Raw genomic sequence first — 23,758 nt, 5'->3', positions numbered from 1 at the left:
TCAAATCACCCCACCTGGCCAGGACAATCCCTGGGTGCTCCCTTGGGCCACTCGCCTGACCCACCTCGCAGGGCTGTTGTTGCGAGGATAACACGGGGAGAACCACGCGCGCCCCCGGGAGCTCCTTGGAGGAGAAAGCGGGCGATGAATGCAATGCACGAAATATATGAGAGGCGACCAGGTTTTGCAGGTGAGGGGCCCCCGCCAGCCTCCGCTTCCAACATCCGGCGCAACGACGCCGAAGTTTTCCCCCGGGCTCGGCTTGGGGAGCAGCGCTGCTCCCCCCGGCTCCCCTTCGCCCTCCCGGCTCTCTCTGCCGCCCACTGGGGACCCCCCTCACCTGCCAAGTCCGGAGCGCCGGTGGAAGTTGCATGCATGCATGCAGGGCGCCGCGTTGCCATTGCATTGCACTGCACTCCATGCAATGCCTGCACGCATGCATTGCCTTGCACGCCCGCCAAGGGGTCTCCCCGCGGTCCGATGCGTCCCCTCCGGCGCGGATGCAGCATTGCAAAAATAAACACACACCCCCGACGCAGCCCTACCTGGGGGGCAGCCTCCGCCTCCGCCGCTCCGCCTCTGCGGGGATCCCCGGGCTCCATCCTGCTGCCCGATCTCCGGGGGGCGCAGGCAGGCTGCGCGGGGTCTGCGCGGAAGAGCCCCTGCCCGCCCGGCTGCCGGAGGAGGAGGAGGAGGAGGGAGGCTCAGAGCGGGAGGGAGGGAGGGAACCCCAGGGGTCATCTAGTGACGGCGCCCCAATCGAAAATTTGACTTTAAAAAAAAAAATCTTTCAATTTTTTAATTTTTCCCGCGGCACACCAGGCAACATCTCGCGGCACACTAGTGTGCCGCGGAACAGTGGTTGGGAAACACTGCCATAGATGTCCTCTCTCCTTCAGCTTCAGAAGGAAGAGGGGGAAGCAGGAAGTTTGGTCACTGTCAGGAACCCTAAGAATATCAGTCTAATAGTAAAGGAAAGGTCATCACAGAGATCAAAGGGCAGTTAGACAATCTTGGAGGTTCCCTTCTCTATCCACTTTAACCTCATGCAAACCCTCAGCAAGCTGAGTTGCATCCCAACTCTTTCAACACTCGGTGAGTTCAGGGTTGGCTCCATTGGCAGGTTACAGAATGGGACTTTGCTGTCCCCCTCCCATGCTGTGCCTTCTCGTTCCTCCAGAGAGATGGTCCTGGCCTTTGTACAGGTGTGGGTGACATCATGTTGGAGAGGCTGATTGGAGGTCTTGGGCACATGGCGTGGCAAAAGCCAAGGTGGCCTCGCAGAAAGTTGTCCTCCCATCACTGGAAAGAGCACAGCCTGCAATCACAGAGGTCGAAGACGTGGGTCAGGATGGGGCCCTAGGACTGCTTCCCAGCATATTTTCTACTCCCTTGGCCCCAGTCCTGGAGCTGCAGTGTCCCTTAGGATGGTTAAATTACTGGTAACCTAATATGTCTGCTCTAGTCTGACTGGCAGTGGCGTTTCAAGGCCACGAGCAAAGAGAGACTACTCGAGATCTTTTTAATGGGGAGTGTCAAGAGTTAGGAAGGCAGGGGGCCTGCAAAGCAGCTGCTCTGCCACTGGGTGGTGACTCCTCTCCACCCCCACTGTGCACATGCCAGTCACTACCTTTTAGTCCCTCCCCAATCTTCTCCCCTTCCACAGGGGACAGTCCCAGTCCTGCCCTTGCAGGCTTCAGATCAACGTGCTTCCTTCCTGTTTAGCAAGCCCAGGAGATGCCTAGTGTAGCCACTCTGCATCCTCTGAGTCTCCCAGAGCGGGCCCTGGGCTACCTGCTCTTGGCAACCAGAGGTGCCCACACCAGCAACTGGATTCCTCCACCAAGCCTGCATGCCTTGCCGGGCCACTCAAAGCAGCAGAGGAATGGTCCAGGTGGGCTCCCAGTCATGCCAATCCAAAGTGGAGAGGCGTGATTCTTCTCTGTGTGTGCATAACCTTCCCTTACGGGAGGTGGAAGAGGGAACAGACGTAGTACTGAAAACCCTTCCTCTTGCCAGGCCACAGTCGTGAAAGGAATTTTTTGAACTTGAGTTTGTTTTCTGCAGTGGGTGCAGGGCATTCTCAGTGCCACCTTTGCCCTTCTCTACTTGGAGGCACTCCAGGCCCCAACCCTCTCTGGGGAAGCCCCTTTCCCTCCTTCAATTCATCCTGCCTCTCAACTTCTGCAAGCCTCCTTCCTCCCTTTACCGGTCTTCCAGGTCCAGGGCTGCCTCATCTTCATCCTCTGCTTTCTTCAGTATCAGGGCACAGAAGATGGCAAAGCTTATCACCTGCAGTGGGTTTCATGGGAGAAGAGGGATGGGCAGGATCGGCAGCCATTTTGCCCCCCCCCCATCCATAAAACAGAGGGAGCATCTGTAGGCTTCCCTTTCTCCAGATGAGCCAAGCCCCTCACTTTGTGCCAAAACACCACAACAAACTGGTGTATGTGTGAGGGTGCTTTGGTTAATTTCTCCCCCACCCCCTTGAAATTCATGGGAAGAAGAGAGGAGATGCAGTGGGTGTTTGCAGTGCTCCAATGCCAGACACCTGTCCCAGGCAGGCAGGCAGGTGGCAGACACATACTTGAGATGAGGAAGAAGTATGTGCACCGTGATTTCTGCTGCTGCTGCTGAGATGTCCCCTCCCCTATGGGTTGCCAGTTGAGGAGTATCACAGACCCTGAGATTTCAGGGCCCAAACCTGAGACCTAGGGGCTGCCCCTGGTGGTGTCAGGGGCACAGACCCTGGTATAGTCACAAGGGTCCTAGAGACAGAGGTTAATTAGGAGAAGAGTGGAGGTAGTCCCCCAGAGTGTCTATGCTATAATTTGCATCCAGCTCCTGCTGGTCCAAAGTGTACATGCTCTATACACAGTCTTCTGTGTACACACGTACACACACCCACACACCCCACTGAAACTCTCACCCATCTAGCAATTCAAGCCCTTCACCTGCCACCTGGAGGGTACTAGGCAAACCTGAAGACTTCAGATCAGACTTAGAGGTCTGGCAACCTGACCTCCCGTGAGAAGGCCCCCCCAGGAATGCTGGGTTTGCTCAGCCTGGCTGGGAAGTACCTTGAGAGGCTGCAGGACGAAGAGAGCCTGGCCCATGGAGATGGCAGTGGAGATGAGCCAGCGTTCGGTGCTCTCCTTGCCATAGTGGAAGCCATAGAGCAAGGAGAAGAAGGTGGCCACTGCGCTGAGGGAGACTAGCAGGGCCCACCCCACCCAGGTGCCCCACCAGGGCAAGTGCCACCTTCGGCTGTGGAGGAACAAGAGGAAGGCATGAGGAAGAGGCTCTGCAGGGTAGGCTTCCCTGCCTGCTCACGGAGCCTGTTTGAGCTACCTACATGGAGCGAGACCGGATGGGGCTTGCTAGCTCAAGACGCCTGGCCATCTCCTCCACGCGCTGCTGCAGAGCCGGAGGGTGCTTGGCTGTCGAGACTGGTTCCAGCTCCCCCAGGAGACGGGAAATGTGCCGTAGCTTCAGGAGGAGGTAGCGGTTGCAGTAGGTCTGGTGCAGCGCATCAGGGCTGGGTGCCACACTGGAGATCTTGGGCTCCCTCCCTGCAAGCAGAAACCACAGTGTCACCATCCTCTGGGAGTCTAGCAGGGCTGCCCAAGGCAGGCAGGCAGGCAGGCATGGCTGGGCTCTCACCTGCTGCCTCCTCTTCCTCCCCAGGATCAGGGTGGATAAAACGAGCCAGCCACTGCAGAAGCTCCTCAAGGTCCATGTCGGGATGTAGCAGCTGTTGGCTCTGCTTGCTGGCTTTGCTCAGCGTCTCCACTGCCCCGCGCAGGCTCTAGGGAGGGAAAGACAAGCATGGGTAGACGGGAGAGTGGCAGGCGACTGGGGCACAAATGCACCCAACAGGCTGAGGGTAAGGTGGGCAAAGCTGGGCACAAGAAGATGTAGCAGATGGGAGAAGTGCTGTGGGAGATTTGCAGCCAAATCTAACAATGCATATTTTTGTGAGTTAGCATGTGAAGGGGTTAAGACCATAGGGTCACATTATTGAAAGACAGACTCGGACCATAGAAATGTCATTGGTAGAGATGGTTCTGTGTGGGGTCATTTCCCCTCCTCTCTTGGGAATGAAGAATCAAGGTATTTCCTGTTCCTTCCCTCTCTCTTTTCTCTTCAACCAGCAATGGAGCAGACATATATCCTATCACTCCAGCATTGGCCACATGCCTCAAGCTGTTCATACTGTAAATATAAGCATTTTGCCTGCATGTATTTTACTTCACAGCATTTTCCTATACTTTCTATTTTTCTGCTGAGGATGAGACTTTGAACTCTGCTCAGCCCTGTGTTTTAAACGAAGCGATAAGCTGATCTCCTTGTATGTTCAACCCACAAATGTGGGCACCTGGAGGGATAAATTACCATTAACATATCCTCTCCTACCTATTAAAAGCCATCCCATAAGTGCCACAGAGAAAAATATCTGGCAAGCCAGTGCTTGTTGTATCTGCAAATGCAAAAATGTCTCCCTGGGACTAAGTTCACTGGTGCAAGAAGGATCCTGGGGGACTTGGGGCTTGGGGGAGAGGTAGCTGGGGATCGGGTGGGGGTTCTTGTCCACTGCCAGCTCAGCCTTGACCTTATTCCAAGGGGAGGCACAATGGGGAAAATGTCCTGGGTCCTGGAGAGCTCTTGTCCCTACCTCATGCACAGTGTCCAGGGTTGTTGGGCTGGCAGGGGCACTGGGCACAGCCGTTGCCAGGCCGGGCTTTGCATGGCTCTTGCGTGGTTCAGCGTGGCGGAAGATGAATACAAGGAGCAAGTTGACGGGGAAGGTAATCAAGGCACTCTCCACACTGATCATGATGTCCTTCCAGGAGAGGGAGAAGCAGCTGCCTGTGTATCAACAGGGGGGGAAAGTGCCTGCAAGTGGACCTACCAGTCACTACTCTTTGTGCCCCAAGGAAGCTGGAAGGAGGCACCAACTGCTACCTGCCCAATCAGAGGCAGGATATCTCTAGATTCAGGGGGTGGGGGATCAAATGTAGGAGAGGAGCCTTGCTTGTGGGCTTCCCAGGAGGCATCGGGTGGCCATTGTGTGAGAAGATCCCACCTGCAGTTGGCCTGATCTAGCTGCACCCAGGCTCTTCTGAAGTCCTAATACATGAATGTCCCTCCTGCCGGCCCAAAGGGTATGACTGCGTTTGTCCCTCCAGTTGTGGCAGGAGGGACTTTCCTCCACTGGCAGAAGTTGGAGCAGAGGAGTTGCACAGCCCCCTTTTCCATGCCAGTGGCCCTTGGGAGATATCCCATGTGGCACAACCCTTACCAACATTCAGGAGCTCGGGTGAATCATGGGGCACCTCCCAGAACATGAGGCTGACAAGGGCAGAGCAGAGGAGGAGGCAGAAGCCGCAGGAGAGGCCCTGGACCCGTGTGACGGGCCGCCCGTGGCCTGTCCGGGTCAGCAGCACTGTCAGCACTGTGTGCTCCTCCCGAAGACCGCTCAGAGTCCTTTGCCGGAAGATGGGCCTGCAGAGAGAGTGGTAGATAGATGGGTGGGAGCAGGACCTAAGGCCAGGCTATGGGAGAGCCAGAGGGGGAAGACAGATGGAGTCTCCAGCTCTGCCTGGGAGAAGGTGGTTCAGAGATCCCTGATAAGTTCATGCACAGTGGGCAGGTGGGGGCTGAGGACACCCAAACAGACTCCCCCGTCTCTTGGTAAGCCTACCAGAATGCTGTTAGCTGGTGCTGTGGAGCTGCTAGGAAATGCTGGGCGGTGCTGTGTGGGGCCCCTGCTGCTGGGACGTGCCACGGCTGGCAAGAGAAATGGAACCTCCTACTTTGCTGCAGGTCTCGCACTGTGATGTGGGCGGTATGCCTGAGGGAAGGGGATGGGTAGTGAGTGCCAGGCAGGAGGCTGGTGCTCCTAGTGCCCCACTTGGAAGAAAGTCCTGCCAGGCAGAGGCAAGAGGCCTCCCTGCTGGATAAGTGCCAGGTGTGCTGACCTCCCCCCCAGCCCCGCCTCCTCTCAGATGCCTGAGGATGGTCACCCTGACACAATAACCACCTCTGCCCCATTCAGAGAGAGGGAGAATTGTGGCATGTCCAGCAGAGCAGGCTGGCACCCCATGAGAGGTGGGCAGTGTCCGCATGCCAGCACAATGTCTCCAAGTGGGATGTCACCCACCCTACTTATGGGCAGACTGACCAGGGCAGCTGTGGGGCGGAGTGGGGCTCCTGCCACAACCAAATACTCTGGAGCTCTCCCAGTGGGTATGGCTCCCGTAGGAGAAAGAGGCTGGCATCCAGGGGCAGGCGCCGAGGCTTGCTGACACCAGACGATCCCTGCAGGCAGATGCAGACCTGCTGGAGATGAAAGGGCTGGGTGAGCTCTGGGGCAAAGACCAGGCACCCCACCCCACCCCCTCCATCACTCAGGGCAGACCACTCACACAGGGGCTGCCTCCGGGGGCCTTCTGCTGCCCATGCAGGCAGATCTGGAGCAGGTAGCCGTACTGGGCACAGGGATCATCATCGGACAGGAGGGCTGGCCCTGCCTGGGAGAGGGAGAGGGGTGTGAGGGGTGGCGTTTCTAGGGTCATGCTCTGCCACGGAGCAGCGCAGGAGAGCAGAGAGTGCTGAAGCCCCATACATACAGTTGTCCTTCCCACTTGGCCCCAGTGAAGACCAGAATAAGGGGATCTCTTTTGCTGGCAAAGAGATATGCAAACCTTAAATCCACATGGAATCGTTAGACAGAACAGAGTTAGCTGCATCTCACTCAGCTGTATGTTTATAGAGAGCAAAATGCAGTCATGACCATTTGTAGCAAAGAAGAAGCCTTCCCCGCCACTAGCCAGCCACACCCTTTTGGGGTGGGGGGGTGAGGAGATCAGAGTCCTTTCCTCTCCACATGGCGTGGGAGAGCAGCTGGAGAACCCTCCAAGAGCTCAAGTCTCCAAATGGTGGCTGTTGCTGAATGACATGCCCTTCTGGGAGTATCACCACCTAAGAGCTGCCAAGGGCCTGTGGGTTTGTGCTGCTTGCTGCCAGACCCCCCCCCCCTTACCTCTGGCCCTCTCACCCCCCAGCAACTTACCTGGTGCAGGGGGCGTGTATCCAACCAGCGGGCCCAGGCCACCCCCACCAAGTAGAGGGCATAGACGACTCCCAGGACCACGACCAGAACCGGGTTCTTGTTCACCTGGCTAAAGTACTCTGCTGTGCGCACCACATCCAGCTGGACTGGCGCCACCCAGAAGCTGCTGCCAAAGAAGGAGAGGTGGGTGCAGAGGCAGTGGACTTCCGCCAGGCTGCTGCTCTCTCCTACCTGCAAACAGGGTGGGATTAAGGGTGCTTCTGGGCAGCAGATCACATTGGATATTTCTCACAAAACAGAGATCCAGATGCTTTAAATAAAGAAGCAGCAGTCTGGCCTTGAAATGGGATAGAAGTGTTTTTAAGGACCAGATTCTGATTCTTCCCTGCCTCCGGCAGTAGGGAGCGCAAGCTACCCAGATTCCCTTGTTTCTTGAACGCCAAGACTCACCTTGCAGCCTGCCTCTTGCCACTGGGCATCAGGCAGGTGCCGGGAGACGCACTGGATCCCATAGGTGCTGACATGTAAGGTGGCAGGACCCTGGCTGGCAGAGAGGTTCAGCGGCACCACCAGGAACTGAAGGGCTCCTCTCAGGTCACGAAGAACTTCCTCCTTCACTAGCCAAGTGTAGCCATCTGCAGGAGATGGGGGCGGGCAACACAAAAGGGAAACCATTTTAGGAAGAGGTCCTCACACTCCCCAGGCCGAAAGTGGAAGCAGAAGCCAGCTCTTCTGTCCCCCTGCTATACCCAGGCCGACGTTGGGCTCAATGGGCTCCCGGAGTTGCTCGCTTGGCTGCAGGAAGAGTTCCAGAGGCCCCACAGGGCCCAGGTGAGCGTGGATCATCAGGGACCCCCCTGTCCATGTCACGTTCGCAGTCAGAAGGAGGGCCTCCCCTGGAGAGAGGAAGGCAGCTGACTCGGCAGGGGCTGTAGGCACAACCCGGGGCAGGAAAATCTGGGATGAGAAAAGAGAGCAGGATATCACTGGATGCTACTGCACCACCACAGTGAGATGAGCAGCTGCCTCAGGCTCTCACCTGGAGCAGAGGCAACCTCACTGATGGAGGTGAGCTGCGGTGGGAGAGAGGGAAGGATGATGACAGAGAGACCAGACCCTGTACTGTAGGCTCTCCCAGGCTAAGCGGCTGGCCTACCTGGTGGCTAATCCAGCTGATCTCCACACCATGAGATCCTGCCATGAGAAATGATCCTGGAGGGCTGTCCTTGCCCTCTGGAGATGCTCAATAGCCCACCCCCTTACAGGGAGGAAGGCTCCACTCAGCCCAAAGTCTCTAGGCAGGACATACCTGGACAGGGGTGCTCAGGTTGCTAACGCTGATCTGGCTGCCCTCAGAAAGGAGGTTCAGTTCAGCTACAGCTCCTGTGACCCCTTGCTCAGAGCTCGGGGGAAAGGGGCTGCCCAGGAAGCTCACCATCTAAAGAGAGAGGGAGAGAAGAAGAAAGGGCAGCGCCACTGCTGAGGGGGCCTGCCCCACCAGCCATGCCTGCTTGGCCACACTTGGCAGGATGGCTGGGCGCTCCTCCCCGCCTCCTCACGCTCTGCTGCCCATTTTTGGAAACATGGCTGCTTAATGTTGGAAGCACTGGGTAGGTAGATTGAGTAGGGCCAAGTCAGGGGACCTTGGTGGCAGGGGTGTGGCAAAGGGGTTTCATGAAATGTTTGGAGTCCAACCCAGAAGCATGAGGCTCCAGAAGAGGGAGGGAGGGAAGATGCCTCTGGGTGCATCGTCAGGCTGATCTGAAGGAGCCAAGTCACTTCTGAGTGCTGGGCCCCAGTGCATTCCACAGCACAGCAAGCGACTCCTTGCCTGGGTGCTCTCTGCCTTCCTCCTCCTCCTGGGGTAGCAGCAGTTGGCAGAGGAAAGTTTCCGTTTCATGGAAAGGGAAGGCCACTGTGCCCAGTCCAAAGGAGAGGGCCAGCCACACACTCCTGCACCCTCTGACCTGCACATCCACTGGGATATTCTGTGGCATGACGGCTCCCAGCACAGACTGCTCTGGCAAAATGACTCTGGCTGCCCATGGGTTGCCAGGGAAGGAGAACGCCATATTGCCCAGCCTGGAAGAGTTCACCCTGAGCCAGGGAGACAAAGAGAGTTAGGGTTAGAGCCAGGGCACAGCAGATGGTGCCCGGGACCAGGGCGCCCCAGGAGAGCTGCCAATCTGCATGACAGCCAGGCAAATGTGAGCCAGCAGCCATGATAAGGGAAGGGCAGATGGCTACCTCATGGCCTTTTCTCTTGGACACTTACTGCCAAGATCTTTCTCCCTTCCCTTCCCTTCCCAGACCAGTCAAGCTTCCTACCTTCCCTGTCACCCAGTGGCTGCAAGCCTGGTAGCTTACCTGTGTGTATAGATGCTGATGAGAGGCGTCTCCATGGTGATGGCATCACTGCTGCCCCCCAGTTCCTGAAGAGCTTGCTCCAGCTTGTGAAGGATCTGCATCAGGGTGCCAGTCAGGGCCTCATGCTGCTGGAGGGAGAAGTGGGCAATATGGGATGGGGCAATATGGGATGAAGGGACCCATGCACCTGCCTGTCCCTCCCCACCAGGGCACCCTGGAGTGTGGTATATTCTCACCTGGATGTTGATGTTGGGTGAGCAGGGGCCCAGAATGACCTGCAGGAGCCGGCTGGTGCCATGGACTGCCAGGAGGTTGAGGAGGTGCCAGTGTGGGGAGGCTGGAGGCCTCCTTTTCAGCAGGTCCTCACTGACAGCCTGAAGAAACCCCACCTCCTCTTCCTGGCATGCAAAGGCACATGATGTTAATGTTCCTCCATGCCCATGCATTGCCCAAGTCCCTCAGCACTAATGGGGGTCCCTCGACTCCTTCCATGAAATGTTCCCCATCACCTCTCTTGGCGGAAAGAGCCTCTCAGGACTTGGCCTGACTCTTTCTTCAGGTTTCCCATGGGAGCTACACAGCCTTTGGAGTTGGGGCTCAGTCCCTTCTGGGGCATCCGCCCTCCCCGTGGGCCCAGTCATACCAGCTCAAAGGCACTCCAGGCACCATTGTTCACCGGCAGTGTCAGTCGCTGGAGCAGCTCCTGTAGGCAGAATCAGGAGTTTGGGTTCAAATGCTGTCAGGCAAAGGCAGACCACTGAATAAGGGGTTCCCGGCCTACATAAGGCCTGTGCTAACCACCAGAAGAGAGGTTGGCTGTCTTGAGCCAGAGGAAGGTTGGTGGCTCTGCTGTGGGCCTCAATGGGGCTGGGCTGAAGGGGGTCCCCTCCCCAGATACTCCCTCCCAGTGGGGCTCTTTTACCTGCTGCCAGGTCCTGGGAACTACAACCTGCAAGGCCTCCCTGATTGCTGATGTCTCTGGAGGCAAAAGGAGAAGTATGAGCAAGAGTCTTTTCTCCCCTCAGGGTCCCCCTACACAGAAACAGGCACTTTGGCCTCCATAAACACAAACTTCTTGCGGTGGCCCTGTTTCAACAACAAGCTGCTTCCTTTCAGGGGAAAACCACTGCCCTGACTGGCAAAAGGATCAGCCTCATGATAAGGGATCCATTGGCTACTAGTTATATTCCTGGTTTTACATTATTACAGTTGCTTATTTTCATACTGAGCATTGCTTCAGGCCCTTTCCATTGAGGAGGTAGAACATGGTAATAAAAGTTTATCTGAAATAAAACTTGTTAAAAACAGTTAATCACGGGTAACTTGCCCCTTGGGCATAGCTTAAACAAATACCATTGGTAAATGTTGGAGTTGTAATTCTGTACAGGCAGGTTGAAAGCATATCTTTTGGTTGTGCTGACATCTACAATCTTTTTGAAAAGATGGTCTATGTGAAATTAGATAAAATACCCCTTTCAGCCCCACAAATATTATTTTAGGGCATTTAAAGGGTTTGTTAAAATGAGCAGAATGACCCAAGATCATCAGCCTCTCACAATTGCTTATACTTGCAGATGACCTACTCTTCAATACATTATTTCAGAAATCAATAAATCCCCACATCACCTGGGTACTTCTGCTTATCACCCAGATACCGCCGCATGAGCCTTTGTGGCCTCCGCCCCATGGAGGTCAGATCCTGGTGGCAGACAGAGAAAAAAGAGTGGGACAGAGTAGTGCCACTGTGCCAGGTAGGATATGTCACCCAATAGGCTTTTTTGGAAGGGGCAGGGCAAAGGGTTCCCTGTTAGGAGCTTGCCCAGGAATCATGCCCAAAGGAATTGTCTGGAGGGTGGCTAAGAGGTAGCAGACAGGCTGTTTTTATTGCCCCCCCCCCCATCCTCTGCCTTGGTGCATCCGCTGGAGTTTGGTTTCAGGCAGCAGGAGGGAAAGCCTATTTGCTTTGGACTTGGAGGGAAGAGAACTGGCCACCATCACCTACCAGCCGAGCCTTCTGTTTTTGCCAAGGCCTGGAGCTGTTGGCACTCCTGGCCGCTTTGACTGGGCATTCACCTCCCTCCACAGGACCTGCAAAAAAGACCATCCTGAAAGGGAGCCCCTCCTGGGTCAGGAGGACCAATCTCTGTCCTCAGGGATGGGTTGGGGTGGGGGTGTCACGATCACACCCTGGCAGCCCAGCTGGTCTCTCACCAAATTCGCAGATGAAAGGATGCCTCTGGCGGCAGGTGGGCCCGGTAGCCTCCTGCAGCAGGCCCAGGTTGGAGAGGAAGGTGCAAGTGGGGGGCTGGTGAGCCCCATGCAGATGAGGCTGGGCTCCTGGGCAAAGACACAAGAGGCCGCCATGGGCATGGTGGTAAGCTGGGCAGGGCAAGGGCCTTGCCCTCTTGTAAGATCTGACCACAGTAGGCAAAGCGGGGTGGTGTGCTCTTGACAGAGCAGATTAAAATAAGCAGAATTCTACACTACAAGCAAAAGAGCCAGCTCTCTGCAGCACAGTGCCCCCCACCTTCACACCCTGCCCCTCAATGTGGCTCCCCAAATCCCAGCCTTTAACCACAGCCAAGCCAGCTGTGTAAAGGGACAGGGACTCCAAGACCTGGCCTTTGTGATAGAAACCAGGACGCACCCTCCACCTTCTGGAGTAGAAACCACTCCCCGCCTCTGCCCAGCCCTCTCAGGTGCCCACACAGGACTGACTTACCTGCCACCACAGGCTTGGTTGGGCCCTTGGAGACCCACCAGACCCCAGAGGGCCCTCTCAGCTGTCCCCTCCTCCTTCTCAGAGCACCCCACATCCCTGTCAGCTCCCAAGGGACCTGTGCCAAGTGCCCTCCCCATCGGCCGCAGGCAGCCTGGGCATCCTCAAAGGCCAGTCTTTCCTGGGCAAGCTGGTAGCAATGTCCCTGGTGCTCCCTTAGCACAGCCTCAGGCGTGGTGACAGGCACAGCAGTCCTGCACAGGGCCCAGAGCAGCAGGGCTAAGCCGGGAGCTGCCTGTGGCCTTAGCGCCATCTCAGTCTGGCAGGATAGGCAAGATGGTCCCAGCAGGGCTCTGCTTGCTCCTCTGGCTAGAAGCCCACATGAAACACAAGAGAAGGAAGAGGCCAAGCCCTCCCGGTGTCTCTATTTGCCCATGAAAATCAAGGGGGCAGCTGGGCAGCTTCCACAAACACTGGGCAGGGAAATTTGACTCTAGGAGGAAGAGGAGGATGACAAAGCTTGTGGGCCAAGATTGCGGTGGGGAGGGCACATAGGAATAGCTTACATCTGCAATCTTTTTGGAAATAGGTTCCAGTGAAATTTGACATTATTTTTTGCCATCTTAAACAGAGTGTGGACACCATCACCAGAGAAAGCTTCTCTACTTTATTCTCTCTTTAAAATTATGCATACCAGCCTTGTCCAAGCCGGTACCCTTTGGACTACCACTCCCCTAGTCCCCACCTGGCACAATCTTGTGATACTAGAACTGATGGGAATTGTAGTCCAAAGCATCTTCAGGGCACCAAAGCATCTTCAGGGCTGTTTTGCATTATTGCATGTTGTTTCCCTTTAAAAATATAGTCCAAACACACAGCAGCCTTTCTGGGGAGAAACTCCTGCTTTCAGCCTCAAATATTGAATGCACTTCTTTGATCACAGTGGTTAGATAGCAACAGCTCTGCTGTAGAAATCTGAGTGAAATTCAAGATCTCCACCAGCACACAGGAACATTATCTTTTGAATGTTTTTAATTCCTGTTTTTAACAGTCTCCTATTGTTTGACTTAGGGACGCGGGTGGTGCTGTGGTTTAAACCACAGAGCCTAGGACTTGCCGATCAGAAGGTCGGTGGTTCGAATCCCCGCGATGGGCTGAGCTCCCGTTGCTCGGTCCCTGCTCCTGCCAACCTAGCAGTTCGAAAGCACGTCAAAGTGCAAGTAGATAAATAGGAACCGCTCTAGCGGGAAGGTAAACGGCGTTTCCGTGCGCTGCTCTGGTTCGCCAGAAGCAGCTTAGTCATGCTGGCCACATGACCCGGAAGCTGTCTGCGGACAAACGCCGGCTCCCTCGGCCCATAGAGTAAGATGAGCCGGTCACGACTGGACCTAATGGTCAGGGGTACCTTTACCTTATTGTTTGACTTTAATTTTAATTAACCACTTAGATATTTTATTACAATCAAGTGGCATGTGGGTTTTGTTAAATAATTAAAGTTACCCTCAAAAGTATGTTTTCCTATCAATTAGTATAAAATAATGCCCTCCAAAATGTTATGAGGTCGATCTGATACCAATTGCTCCTGCTTCTCTCACTGTGCTGCCATGTTCTCCTCCTCCTCACTCCCAGGTTTGTTGCTCTCGCATTGGCTCCCCAGTCTGACATTTGCAGGAAGGGAAGGCTAGGAATGCATCTGGCTGAGGAAGTGTGGTTTGCAAAACAACAGAACCTGTGACAACAACAGGCTGGAGCTGGAGGCAGGTAAATTTTTTTGACTGTACTCACCTTGCTTTTAGTAAACAAGGTTTTTATTCCCCCCCCCCTTTCAAAAACCTGGCAAACCTGGTCAACCAGAGACAAGAGTAGAAGGAAAGAATTGAGTACAAACACCATTAATGGTTCAAGATGGGAAGGGTGTAAATAATAAAATTATTATTATTATTATTATTACTACTACTACTACTATTTTTTATTAATTACCTGTCTCCAGCATGAGACCACTTCCAGGCTGTTACTGTTTTGTGCGTGGGATTAAATACATTCCTGGCAAATTGAGGTGGTGCAGTTCCAGTGGATTGGGCCCTCTTACACAAGAAAGCTGCTTCCAAATAAAAAAGGATTTTTGCAGTAAGGAAAGCGCCGGGGCAATGCCCTGGAGAGTGTGGTATAAAAAAAATGCTTGATAAGGTATCATACAACCTCCCACAAACAAATCAGGAAGAATGTTCAATAAACAGGTTGTCTACCCAAATCAACCTGTTGCTGTTCCTTTCACTTAATTAGTTATTCTCCATCCTCCCTGAGTTCTGGAAAACTGAGGCCCATTGTGAACTGGGCAATTTGTTTTAATTTTTGAGATAAGAGTTTTCTGATATACCACACGTGCACAAAACAGTGGGTTTTTTAAAAAGTGAGTGTCTTGCCTCAGGCCCATGGAGGCAGTTTGCCAATGAAAGTACAGGACTTAGTAACAGAGGGTATTAATAGAGGGCATCCAGAAAAAACATCACCAGGTTTTTTTTATAATAAAAATACTCGTCCACACAATGTTGGCCTTTTTCCCCCATATGAAATTTTCTTTATATCCTTTGCTGCGTTATCTGTATATTGGGGAAATCCAAATTAAAGCAGCTGTGGGTAGGATTCAGGCTGCCATTTGGATGAGGACAATGTGTGGATGCACTGAATCCACTTTAAGCTGCTGTGTGTACATATCCCACGAGAGGGTGCTGAAGAGCAGGACTAGGAACCGGGTGATGATTCCTCTCTTGGCAATCCAGCAAAGGCTTGACGGTTAACCCGTTTAGCCTTGGCTCTGGCCAACAGATGAACGGCATCATGGTTGGTTTCCCCCAGCTTGAGTCTAGTCTGGTCGTAGGTATGAAGGGAGTAATGGCCAGAGACCTGCTTGGGCAGAGTTTATTGCTACAAAACAGGCATTATAATTATTATTTGACTGATGTTTTAATGTATTTTTAATATTTTGTTGGAAGCCGCCCAGAATGGCTGGGGAAACCTAGCCAGATGGGCGGGATATAAATAAATAAATGAATTATTATTATTATTATTATTATTATTATTATTATTGGCACACACTTCCTATAACATTCAGGGCTTAGCTCAGGGATGGGGAAATATTATGCTCTTCACTAAAATAATCCCAGAGCAGGGTGTAGCAAAATACTGACTCGAAATTACATGAAGTCAATAAGAAGATTAAAACATCAAAAACAATACAAGTCACATCATGGATCCAGCGGGTAAGGATGTCCACCTTCTTCATCATGAACATGATGCTGGACTATTCACATACTGGAGGTTGCTGTTAGGCTGTAGTTCGGCACAACTAACAGATCTTTCAAAAAGTCTTTGGGGAAAGTTGTCACATTGTTATGCTTCCAAAAGGCTGTAATGACAGTGGAACAGCCATTTAAACATGGTGAAACACCTCACGTGTAGGACTCTTTCACCTTGGGCACCAGAACGGGTTTGTTAAACTGGTTTTATTACATGAATCATGAACACTATCCTTGGCCAGGGCGGATACCCGCAGGGAACAGAGCACATGGGTGGAACACCAATAAATTACCTGTTCTGCATTTAAAATAAACACCTGCTGTCACCCGCTTAAAGAGATCCTAACCGTGCTCTTACTACACAAGCAAAATATCCGTTTAAAATTCAATGTGAGCTTCTTTGCATTTCTATAGCCTTGCGGAGTTCCAGAAATAGCTTGCTTGCAGCATTGTCATATCTAGTCCTGTTGGAAAAGTGTATTTTTTATATTAAATGTGCAATTGCAAATCATGAAAGCTTCAAATGCTGTAGTTGGGAATTACTTTTTAATTAATGTTTGAAAGGTTGTTGTATTTCCCTTTCTGGGGGCTGCATGTTCTGTTTGCAGATAACAAAGATAGCAGAGGTGTTGCCTTCCTTCCTTTATGCTATAAAATCTCTGGGATCTAGGTGGCACTGGGGAAGGGTGGGGTACCAAGAGGGCTAAATGCCCACCAATGGAATTGCTTGCCCATCATGTGTAAATTAGAAAGACAGAGTATGAAAAAGGCTTGTTTCTACTCCAGAAGATGGTCATCTGCCAGACCAAGCTCACCCTCTGAGAGCTCCACTTGCCTCTTTTGTTGCCCACCCTGCTGTCTGAGGCAGCTGCCTCACTCTGCCCCGACTGCACCACCTTATTCTCATCACTTATAAATTTATCTGTGTCAAGATGTGCTCTTGTACTACAGAATTTACCATTATACCACTATCTATCAAGCTAAAAGAGGCACATTTTCACCAGTTCATGTTATGCAGAAAAAGAGTTGGAGAGAGCAGCCGTAGCTATTGGCAGCAAATAAGGTGCTGGATCCAGACAGTCATAAGAGCAGGTCCACTGAACTCAATGGGACATACTGGATCCAACAACTTTGTCAAGATGTCAGCTGTAGCTTGTAATAACTTCTGCAGTAGGAATGGAGCGAAAAGAAAACTTCCCTTCTTTTTAAACAATGTGTCTCATTCTAAGTGTTATTTATTTGTGTGTCAATCACGCTCCTCTCCCCACTGTTTTATAATTTTCCATTTGGCAGGCTCTGGTATAAGTATGTGTTTTTCCTCATTCTTCTTCCAGTGAGCTATGGAATGGGGAGTTTCAGCTGAGGCCCAAGAGAGATCTGTGGAATTCCCTCCCCCTTCATATTCTTTGACAGCCACTGAGGGAAAGGGGTAGGAGGAAGACAACAGTGGTGGGGTCCATCTTGGGTCTTATCAGGCTAGTCAGAAATGAGTAAGTCACACACATCCCAAGCCTTTATTTCCCAGGACTCCCAACTAGGATTTGGGTAGAAACTCTGTTCTCATAAAGGCAGTGGCATTCTCAGGGGAAAAAACACCAGTTTCTATCTTTTTTCTTTTCTTTTTAATAGTAACTGAAGAATTATGTGGGATTGTGTAGCACTGGCCCAACAGCACAGCCCATTCAAGTGGTGGCATTGCTTACACTAGGACAGCCTTTGCCAGCCTGTCACTCTCCAGAAGTTTCTGACTTCAGCTCCCATGAACCCCAGGCAGTATGGCGATATGATGCTGGGGCTTATGAGAGCCATGTCCACAACATCTGGTGGCATCCGGTGGTGAAGCCTTGAGGCTAATGGGGTGGCCAGATGTCAATGCCTGAGTGTACTTGCTTGAGACAGACATGGGATGGTGCTTTCTGTCAGCTCTGATCTGAGAGCTTCCCAGAGCCACTTCGTGAAACAGTTCTGGATGAGGTGGCCCATCACAATACAGTCAATCAATTGTTATGTATTCATGGGAGACAGTTTTGAACTCATACACTAAACTACTTAGGAGCAGGAACATGTCACCTGTGGTTCAGGAAATTAGGATCCAGTGGCCCATTCCCATGGATGTTTGCCTCAAAGTCAATATACCGGTAACTGTGTTCAGTGAGGTTTGCTTCCACTTAATTCTGCAGAGGATTGCTGCGGATGTGATATAAATAAGGACAATCATGTAAAACATAACTTTTTTTTCAATCCATAAACTTCTTGCACCACCAGGCCTGTTTTGCCTCCAATCTCCAAAAGGAAAAAATTAAAAAATATTAATTTGTTTATCTGAAAACTTTGTTTCCACCATCTGATCAGGTGCCTTTTGTGACAATAAACACACATGAATATGACGTTCTTTCCCCCAAAGAAGTGGCACGCACACACAATCCGGTTGCTAATTGTGTTATTCTCTATCCAGCATGGTCAGCAGTGAGATAACTGTCAGCATCCTACTACCTCCTGGCACCTCTAAAAAGAAAGCAGGGAAGGTGGGGGAAGAGTCACCAGGTTGATGTCCACTCACTCGCCTTCTGTCATGGTGTCATCATCATTCCCAGCCAAGAAAGTCTCTGGTTTTGCTGTGCCAAAAATGGGCCAGGAAGAAACAAATTACAGTCATGTTTTTACTTGTTGTCTTGGCTACATGATTTATGAGCCTCAGTGCAGCGATTAGAGATGAAAGAAAACATTCCAGGCCCAGGACCCACACATTGCTGAGGTCTTGTGTGCCTGGCCTTCTGCAGGAGTTACTGTAAAAGCGGGCGGGAGGGAGGGGGTCATAGGAAGTGACCCCACCCTCCCAAAAGGAAAATTACAAGGGGCACACTGGTGAGCACATATACTGGGTGCCAAGTGCCTCGTGGCTGCTGCTGTATGAAACTATCCCTGCCTGGAGAGAATCAAGAGCGTTTTCTAGGCCCTACTGTGGGTAACAGCTATGCAATTATTGGCATCAATAAAGGCAACATGGGAGAGTAAGCTACATGCATACATACATAGTTTTATTTGCATGCGGCCTTTCCACAGTTCAAACCACGCTCAAGGCGGTTTACAACATGAATATGTGATTACAACATAACAAAAACCATGAACAATAAACAAAACATTTAAAAATTCACAGAACAGAACCAAACAGAACAATGTCCACATAAATCACAACAAGATCTAAAATAAAGATACGAAAAACCAAGAGCAAGCCCCCCCCCCCCATACCTCAGCCCAATAATATTTTGTGAAGCCTCAGCTTTTGTAGCTAGAGTCAGTCAGGGGCCCACCCTCCCAGGCCAGGTGGGGAAAAAGTCTGCAAGGGAGGGATCAGGACATCCAGGACTCACAGGCAAGATGGAGGAGTTTGCATGTGAAGGAATGAGAAAGTGGGCTTAAAGGTTTAGCCAGAGAAGTTTCTTCTGTATGACAAAGTTGACAATGGTCATGATCCTCAGCCCAAATGCCAAATTCCATCAATCCTTCTCTGTCATAAGACCACATGCTTAACTGTGAACAAGAAGGAAGGGCAGGGACATAGTTAAGGTTGCTGCAGAGAATCGTTGGTTTAAAGGCTGTGCTTTAACAAGCAGAGGGAAATAATCTTTACTTAAGGAATAAGAACATCAGAGAGAGAGAGAGAGAGAGAGAGAGAGAGAGAGAGAGAGAGAGAGAGTGTTTTGAGAAGTAAACATCAAAGAGACAAAGGTCAGCAGCATTATCATCAGAAAGAAAAATAGTCTGCCATCTCTTCTCCTTACCTGGCTCAGTCAACCACTTCTCCCTTATGTCCGCTTATCCATGACAGAAATTTGTTGCCTTTGAAGGGCCCTGAGCACATGTATAGGATGTTGCTGATGGAATGATTTCCAGCAGGATCATGCCCCAGAACCACTCTTATTAGTAATAAGACACTATTTATTTGGTATGTCAGAGGAAGTTTCTGCTTTCTGCCAGAGTATTCCACAGGAACAAGGACAGTAACTGGCTTGAGAAAAGGTTTAATCTACTCCATAAGACATCAAACCACAGAGGATAAAAGTGTAACTCTGGAAGGTGGTAAAAGGACTTAAGCAACTACCTCTCATTAGCAGATCTACGTAAAGGAAAAGACAAAAATGGCAAATAAGGTAGACCTCGTTGGTGCAATTATTTAGGCATAATTCTCTGTTCTAGCCTTCCACAAATTGGTGTCCTCCAGATGTTTTGTACTATAGCTCCCTCCCACCCCAGCTAGTACAGATGTAAGTTGTGATTCAAAACATCTGGAGGGTGCCTGGTTGGGGGAAATTGTTATGTTGCATCCTACTTAGGGGCTTATTGGTTTCATGTCTGGTTTTTACAGCTGCTGCTATCATCTGTTCTATAAGTACAATTGGATTTTTGGTTACCACTGACATGAGCCAAGTTGGTAACCTCCATGTTTTCTATGGCCAAGTCATTGTCCATTTCAACTGGGTAATTATTGTGGGAGTTGTTTGCAGTCAAAGCTAACAATGCACACCTATGCTAGTTAGTAAATGAAGGGGTTAAAGACCACAGAGCTGTAAATTACTAGAGAAGGGACAGATAGGTCACACCCCCTCACATTTGAGAATAAGTATTGTCTTTTTCTTGTTCCTCTCCTTCTTCTGTTGAACCATGTAAGCTGAGCAGATGTTTGAGACTTAGGCCGCATGTTTGAGATTAGTGTTTGCCTTTTGTAATCAATAATATACTGCCTGTGTTGTTTCTGCTGTTGTATTGAACAATGCATGAGTGAGACATGTGTTTACTGTAAGTAAAGCATTTAAACTTACTAAAGTTTGTGGTCTATTCACTCTGAGAAAGCTAGAGGGAGAAGAGAACAGTAAGCACTTAACACTTGGACATTTAAAGGTCTAATAAGCTATATTTCCCACACTTTGCAAATGCTGCATAGATCTGAGTTTTAAACTCTTCTGGGGGCTGTTTTGGCTACAGAGTGTGTAAAGTCCCATGTTTGTTTGTTTTTATTCTAAGCAGTCAGCCATTTTTTCTTTGTAGTTCCCCACACAAATGGGACTTCAGGAATAACTAGCATTCCCCAGTTATTTCCCAACAATTATGATCTCGATGGGCTTGTTAATTTGACAGCTCTGGTCTCCTATTCCTATGGGTAGCTTTCAAGATCCAAGTCCAATCTGTGGCAAAGCACAAGACTGGGTAGGACAACCATAAATTACATTTCACTCTGCTTGAATTTGTGAAAGAAATGTGGAACTGGTAAGGCATTTTGTATGGCTGGCCCTTGGTGAGGCTGAAACTCCCATGATCTCAAAGCAGCACCTGTTATGTAGCCATCAGAGTAGGTATCAACAATGCAGATATTAGGTACAGGGTGTGTGGAAGGCTTTCAGCAGAGGAGGAGTAATATTCATGAAAATCTAAGAGCTAATTTTCAGATATGTTTTGAAACAGAAGGATTGGTGCCTTTAAGATGTAGCACTCATACCTGAGCCCATGTGAATGTTTATAACTACAGTGGTACCTCGGGTTACATACGCTTCAGGTTACATACGCTTCAGGTTACAGACTCCGCTAACCCAGAAATAGTACCTCAGGTTAAGAACTTTGCTTCAGGATGAGAACAGAAATTGGGCTCTGGCGGCGCGGCAGCAGCAGGAGGCCCCATTAGCTAAAGTGGTGCTTCGGGATAAGAACAGTTTCAGGTTAAGAACAGACCTCCGGAACTCTGGGCGGCTTCCAACTGAATATTAAAAACAGTACAGCATCAGACACTGTATAGTAATTCAACATAGAATTGGTGAGTTAGACAGAAATATTGTTGCTCCCCCAAAGAATCTCATAATATGGTTTGAAAGACAAGGGGGCAAATTCATCCCCTCCTCACTCCCCCCACCCTTTGGAGGGCTTTCCAGAAGCCCCAGATAACAACACTCAGGTCATCTTTCAACAAATAAGCGAACCGCTGTAATGAAGGGAATAGAACTACCCTACCTACATTTTTGTTTTTATGACTGCAGATAAGCTGGAGCCACCGTGCAGATATGGAAGCATCGTGACTGTGCGTCTCTGGCCTGTTGTTATCTCAGCCCATTCCAACCCTCTGCAACTTGATGGTAAATAAATGAAGAGGCTGTTGGGCTGCCCTCCAGCTCATGTGGTTTAACTTGCTTAACTGGAAAATAAAGAGAAATGCACATTTCCTGTGAAAATGATGGCTTTCCACACTCCCCTCAACCTGAAAATATTTCCCGTGACTGAATAAACAGAAGACAGGAAGGCAAGGCTGTCATAGGGGGATAATCAGGCAAAAAGAGAAACACACACCCCATAATTCATACAATTTTTGTATCTGAATGTGGTGGGGCCCCTTTCCCACCCATCTCCCTTGTCAATAAGAGCAGGTGAAGAACTAGAGATCACGTCTCAAATACTCAGCATATTGGCAAAGTCGTGTAATGTTACTCTGAAAGCTGATGCACGTACTTGGGTCAATCACTTTCTTGCCCTCATATGCCAAGGTCCATTTGTGCAGTGATGTGAATCATTGCTCAATTCAGCTGAACCAATTGCCAAAGCCCAGAAAGCTTTTGAAATGTAGCTGCACTTTGTTGGTGAGGTTCAAATGAATGTGTGTCCTTAGTTCAAACATTTCACTGCTCAGAGACCCATGTATACATGGGGAAACAGTGACATGCACAACTCCTTAGCTTGTATGTGCTTTAAAAGTTTGTCAGGCTGCTCAAGATACAGGTTCAAGCATTTATATCTCCCCACACCTTCAATTTTTATTTTTAAAAAAATCCAAAATAGATTAAACTGGGACATGCAGCAACTGTTTCAGTCCAGGGTTCTAGTTTCTCTATTTAATTCACCTTCCTCAACCTCCGTCTTCCTGTTCCAACCCCCACCAACTTGCAATCCATCTCAGTTCTGATAGGGCTGTTTCTGGGGTCCACCCCACGTTCCCAGCTTTTTGTTTCTCCCAGCTGATCAGTTCCTGTTGTGCTGGTGCTACTGTTTTGACTGCATAAGAAACCAGCATCACAGCCTGAAGACTGGAAACAGAGGGTATGGTTGTGATGTTGTATGAGGATAAATGTACAGAAGAATCATTAATAGTGTAAAAATATTTGGCAAGTGAGTCACATTTATTTCAATCAGTATTGATCCTAAGAAAGCATGCCTAGGTTTGCAACTAAGCTTAAAGAAAATCCAATTAAATTAGCAAGATATTTTCTAAATATAAGTTCTTAGAGATTATATTTCAATCAATCGATTTATGAATTTTGTTACATAAATAAAATAAACAAATATATTTAGGGCTGACAGTCATTTCCGCACCATATGTTGAAAGTACTCTCACAGCACTTTAACTGTTATGGCTCCCACCAAAGAATCCTGGAAGCCAGCTTGTTAAGTGTTCTGGGAATTGTGGCTCTGTGAGGGGTGTCCTAAAAACAACAAGAAATTAATTTGAAACAGGTTTGTTCTAATGTGTTTGTGAAATGATTGTTGATTAGTGTTTTCTAAGTTATGTTTGAAGGTCTGCTGTGTGTCCCAATGTAGTGGAGGTGGCATCTACATAAAACACATTCAGTTGCATAGCCTTTGGTAACTTGGTACCTTCTAGGTGTTTTGGATGACATCTTTGGCTGTGATGGGAGCTGTAGTCCAAAACAACTGGAGGGCACCCGGTTGATGAAATCGGCAATAGCAAGCTCTTTAGAATTATTTCAGCCTGAGGGTTCTTCTGAAAACTCCTACGTGGACTCCTGGTGCTCCCTTCAAATCCCAGGTAAGGCAGAGGTGGAAAGATATAACTCATTTTCTCATTCACTTACAGTGGTAACTCGGGTTACATACACTTCAGGTTACATACGCTTCAGGTTACAGACTTCACTAACCCAGAAATAGTGCTTCAGGTTAAGAACTTTGTTTCAGGATAAGAAAAGAAATTGTGCTCCGGCGGCGCGGCAGCAGCAGGAGGCCCCATTAGCTAAAGTGGTGCTTCAGGTTAAGAACAGTTTCAGGTTAACTACGGACCTCCGGAACGAATTAAGTACTTAACCCGAGGTACCACTGTATTTTAAAATATTCTTAGGTAATATTGACAGTCCCCTTCCTGGATCCAGAAAACCTCCCTGCCAGCAGAGTCCTTACACATACCCATTGTCATAAGGTAGGCATCCTCCTACCTATTTGACACCTGCTGAAAGACTTTTTGTTTTGGTAAGCCTATAAAACTTAAAAAACCTTTATATGTTTTAAGTTTTATTATTTTCAATCTGTGTT

At 49.9% G+C, this 23,758-nt stretch overlaps 1 protein-coding gene and 2 long non-coding RNA genes across 8 annotated transcripts; 1 reads left to right on the top strand and 2 right to left on the bottom strand.

Moving 5' to 3' along the window:
- Nucleotides 1-872: 872 nt before the first annotated feature.
- LOC114602055 (polycystin-1-like protein 2) lies at nt 873-11,751 on the bottom strand. 6 transcript variants are annotated; one of them, XM_077931657.1, is made up of 21 exons: nt 11,654-11,751; nt 11,445-11,530; nt 10,365-10,420; nt 10,086-10,145; nt 9,679-9,840; nt 9,443-9,570; nt 9,043-9,172; nt 8,385-8,513; nt 7,825-8,032; nt 7,526-7,710; nt 7,076-7,306; nt 6,429-6,533; nt 6,185-6,342; nt 5,705-5,854; nt 5,303-5,505; nt 4,676-4,869; nt 3,664-3,808; nt 3,356-3,572; nt 3,081-3,267; nt 2,210-2,292; nt 873-1,318 (listed from the first exon to the last, which is right to left on the bottom strand). In XM_077931657.1, the coding sequence occupies exons 2-21, from the start codon at nt 11,509-11,511 to the stop codon at nt 1,300-1,302; spliced, it is 2,817 nt and encodes a 938-aa protein (XP_077787783.1). In that variant the 5' UTR covers nt 11,512-11,530; nt 11,654-11,751; the 3' UTR covers nt 873-1,299. The 6 variants fall into 6 exon arrangements, 5 of the variants coding, with proteins under 5 accessions (XP_077787783.1, XP_077787787.1, XP_077787786.1 ...); XM_077931661.1 differs by having other exon boundaries at nt 6,185-6,339; XM_077931660.1 differs by having other exon boundaries at nt 9,443-9,567.
- Nucleotides 11,103-21,632, top strand: LOC144328416 (uncharacterized). The gene is made up of 3 exons (XR_013393644.1): nt 11,103-11,193; nt 13,791-13,922; nt 21,484-21,632. It is a non-coding gene; the product is annotated as an uncharacterized LOC144328416 (long non-coding RNA).
- On the bottom strand, nt 18,475-21,539 carry LOC144328415 (uncharacterized). The gene is made up of 2 exons (XR_013393643.1): nt 21,462-21,539; nt 18,475-21,206 (listed from the first exon to the last, which is right to left on the bottom strand). It is a non-coding gene; the product is annotated as an uncharacterized LOC144328415 (long non-coding RNA).
- Nucleotides 21,633-23,758: the final 2,126 nt, after the last annotated feature.

Source organism: Podarcis muralis, chromosome 7, assembly GCF_964188315.1.
Source record: "Podarcis muralis chromosome 7, rPodMur119.hap1.1, whole genome shotgun sequence".
Lineage (NCBI taxonomy): Eukaryota > Metazoa > Chordata > Lepidosauria > Squamata > Lacertidae > Podarcis > Podarcis muralis.
The sequence above is the reverse complement of the archived record's forward strand: the minus strand, read 5'-3'. Positions and strand labels throughout refer to the sequence as shown.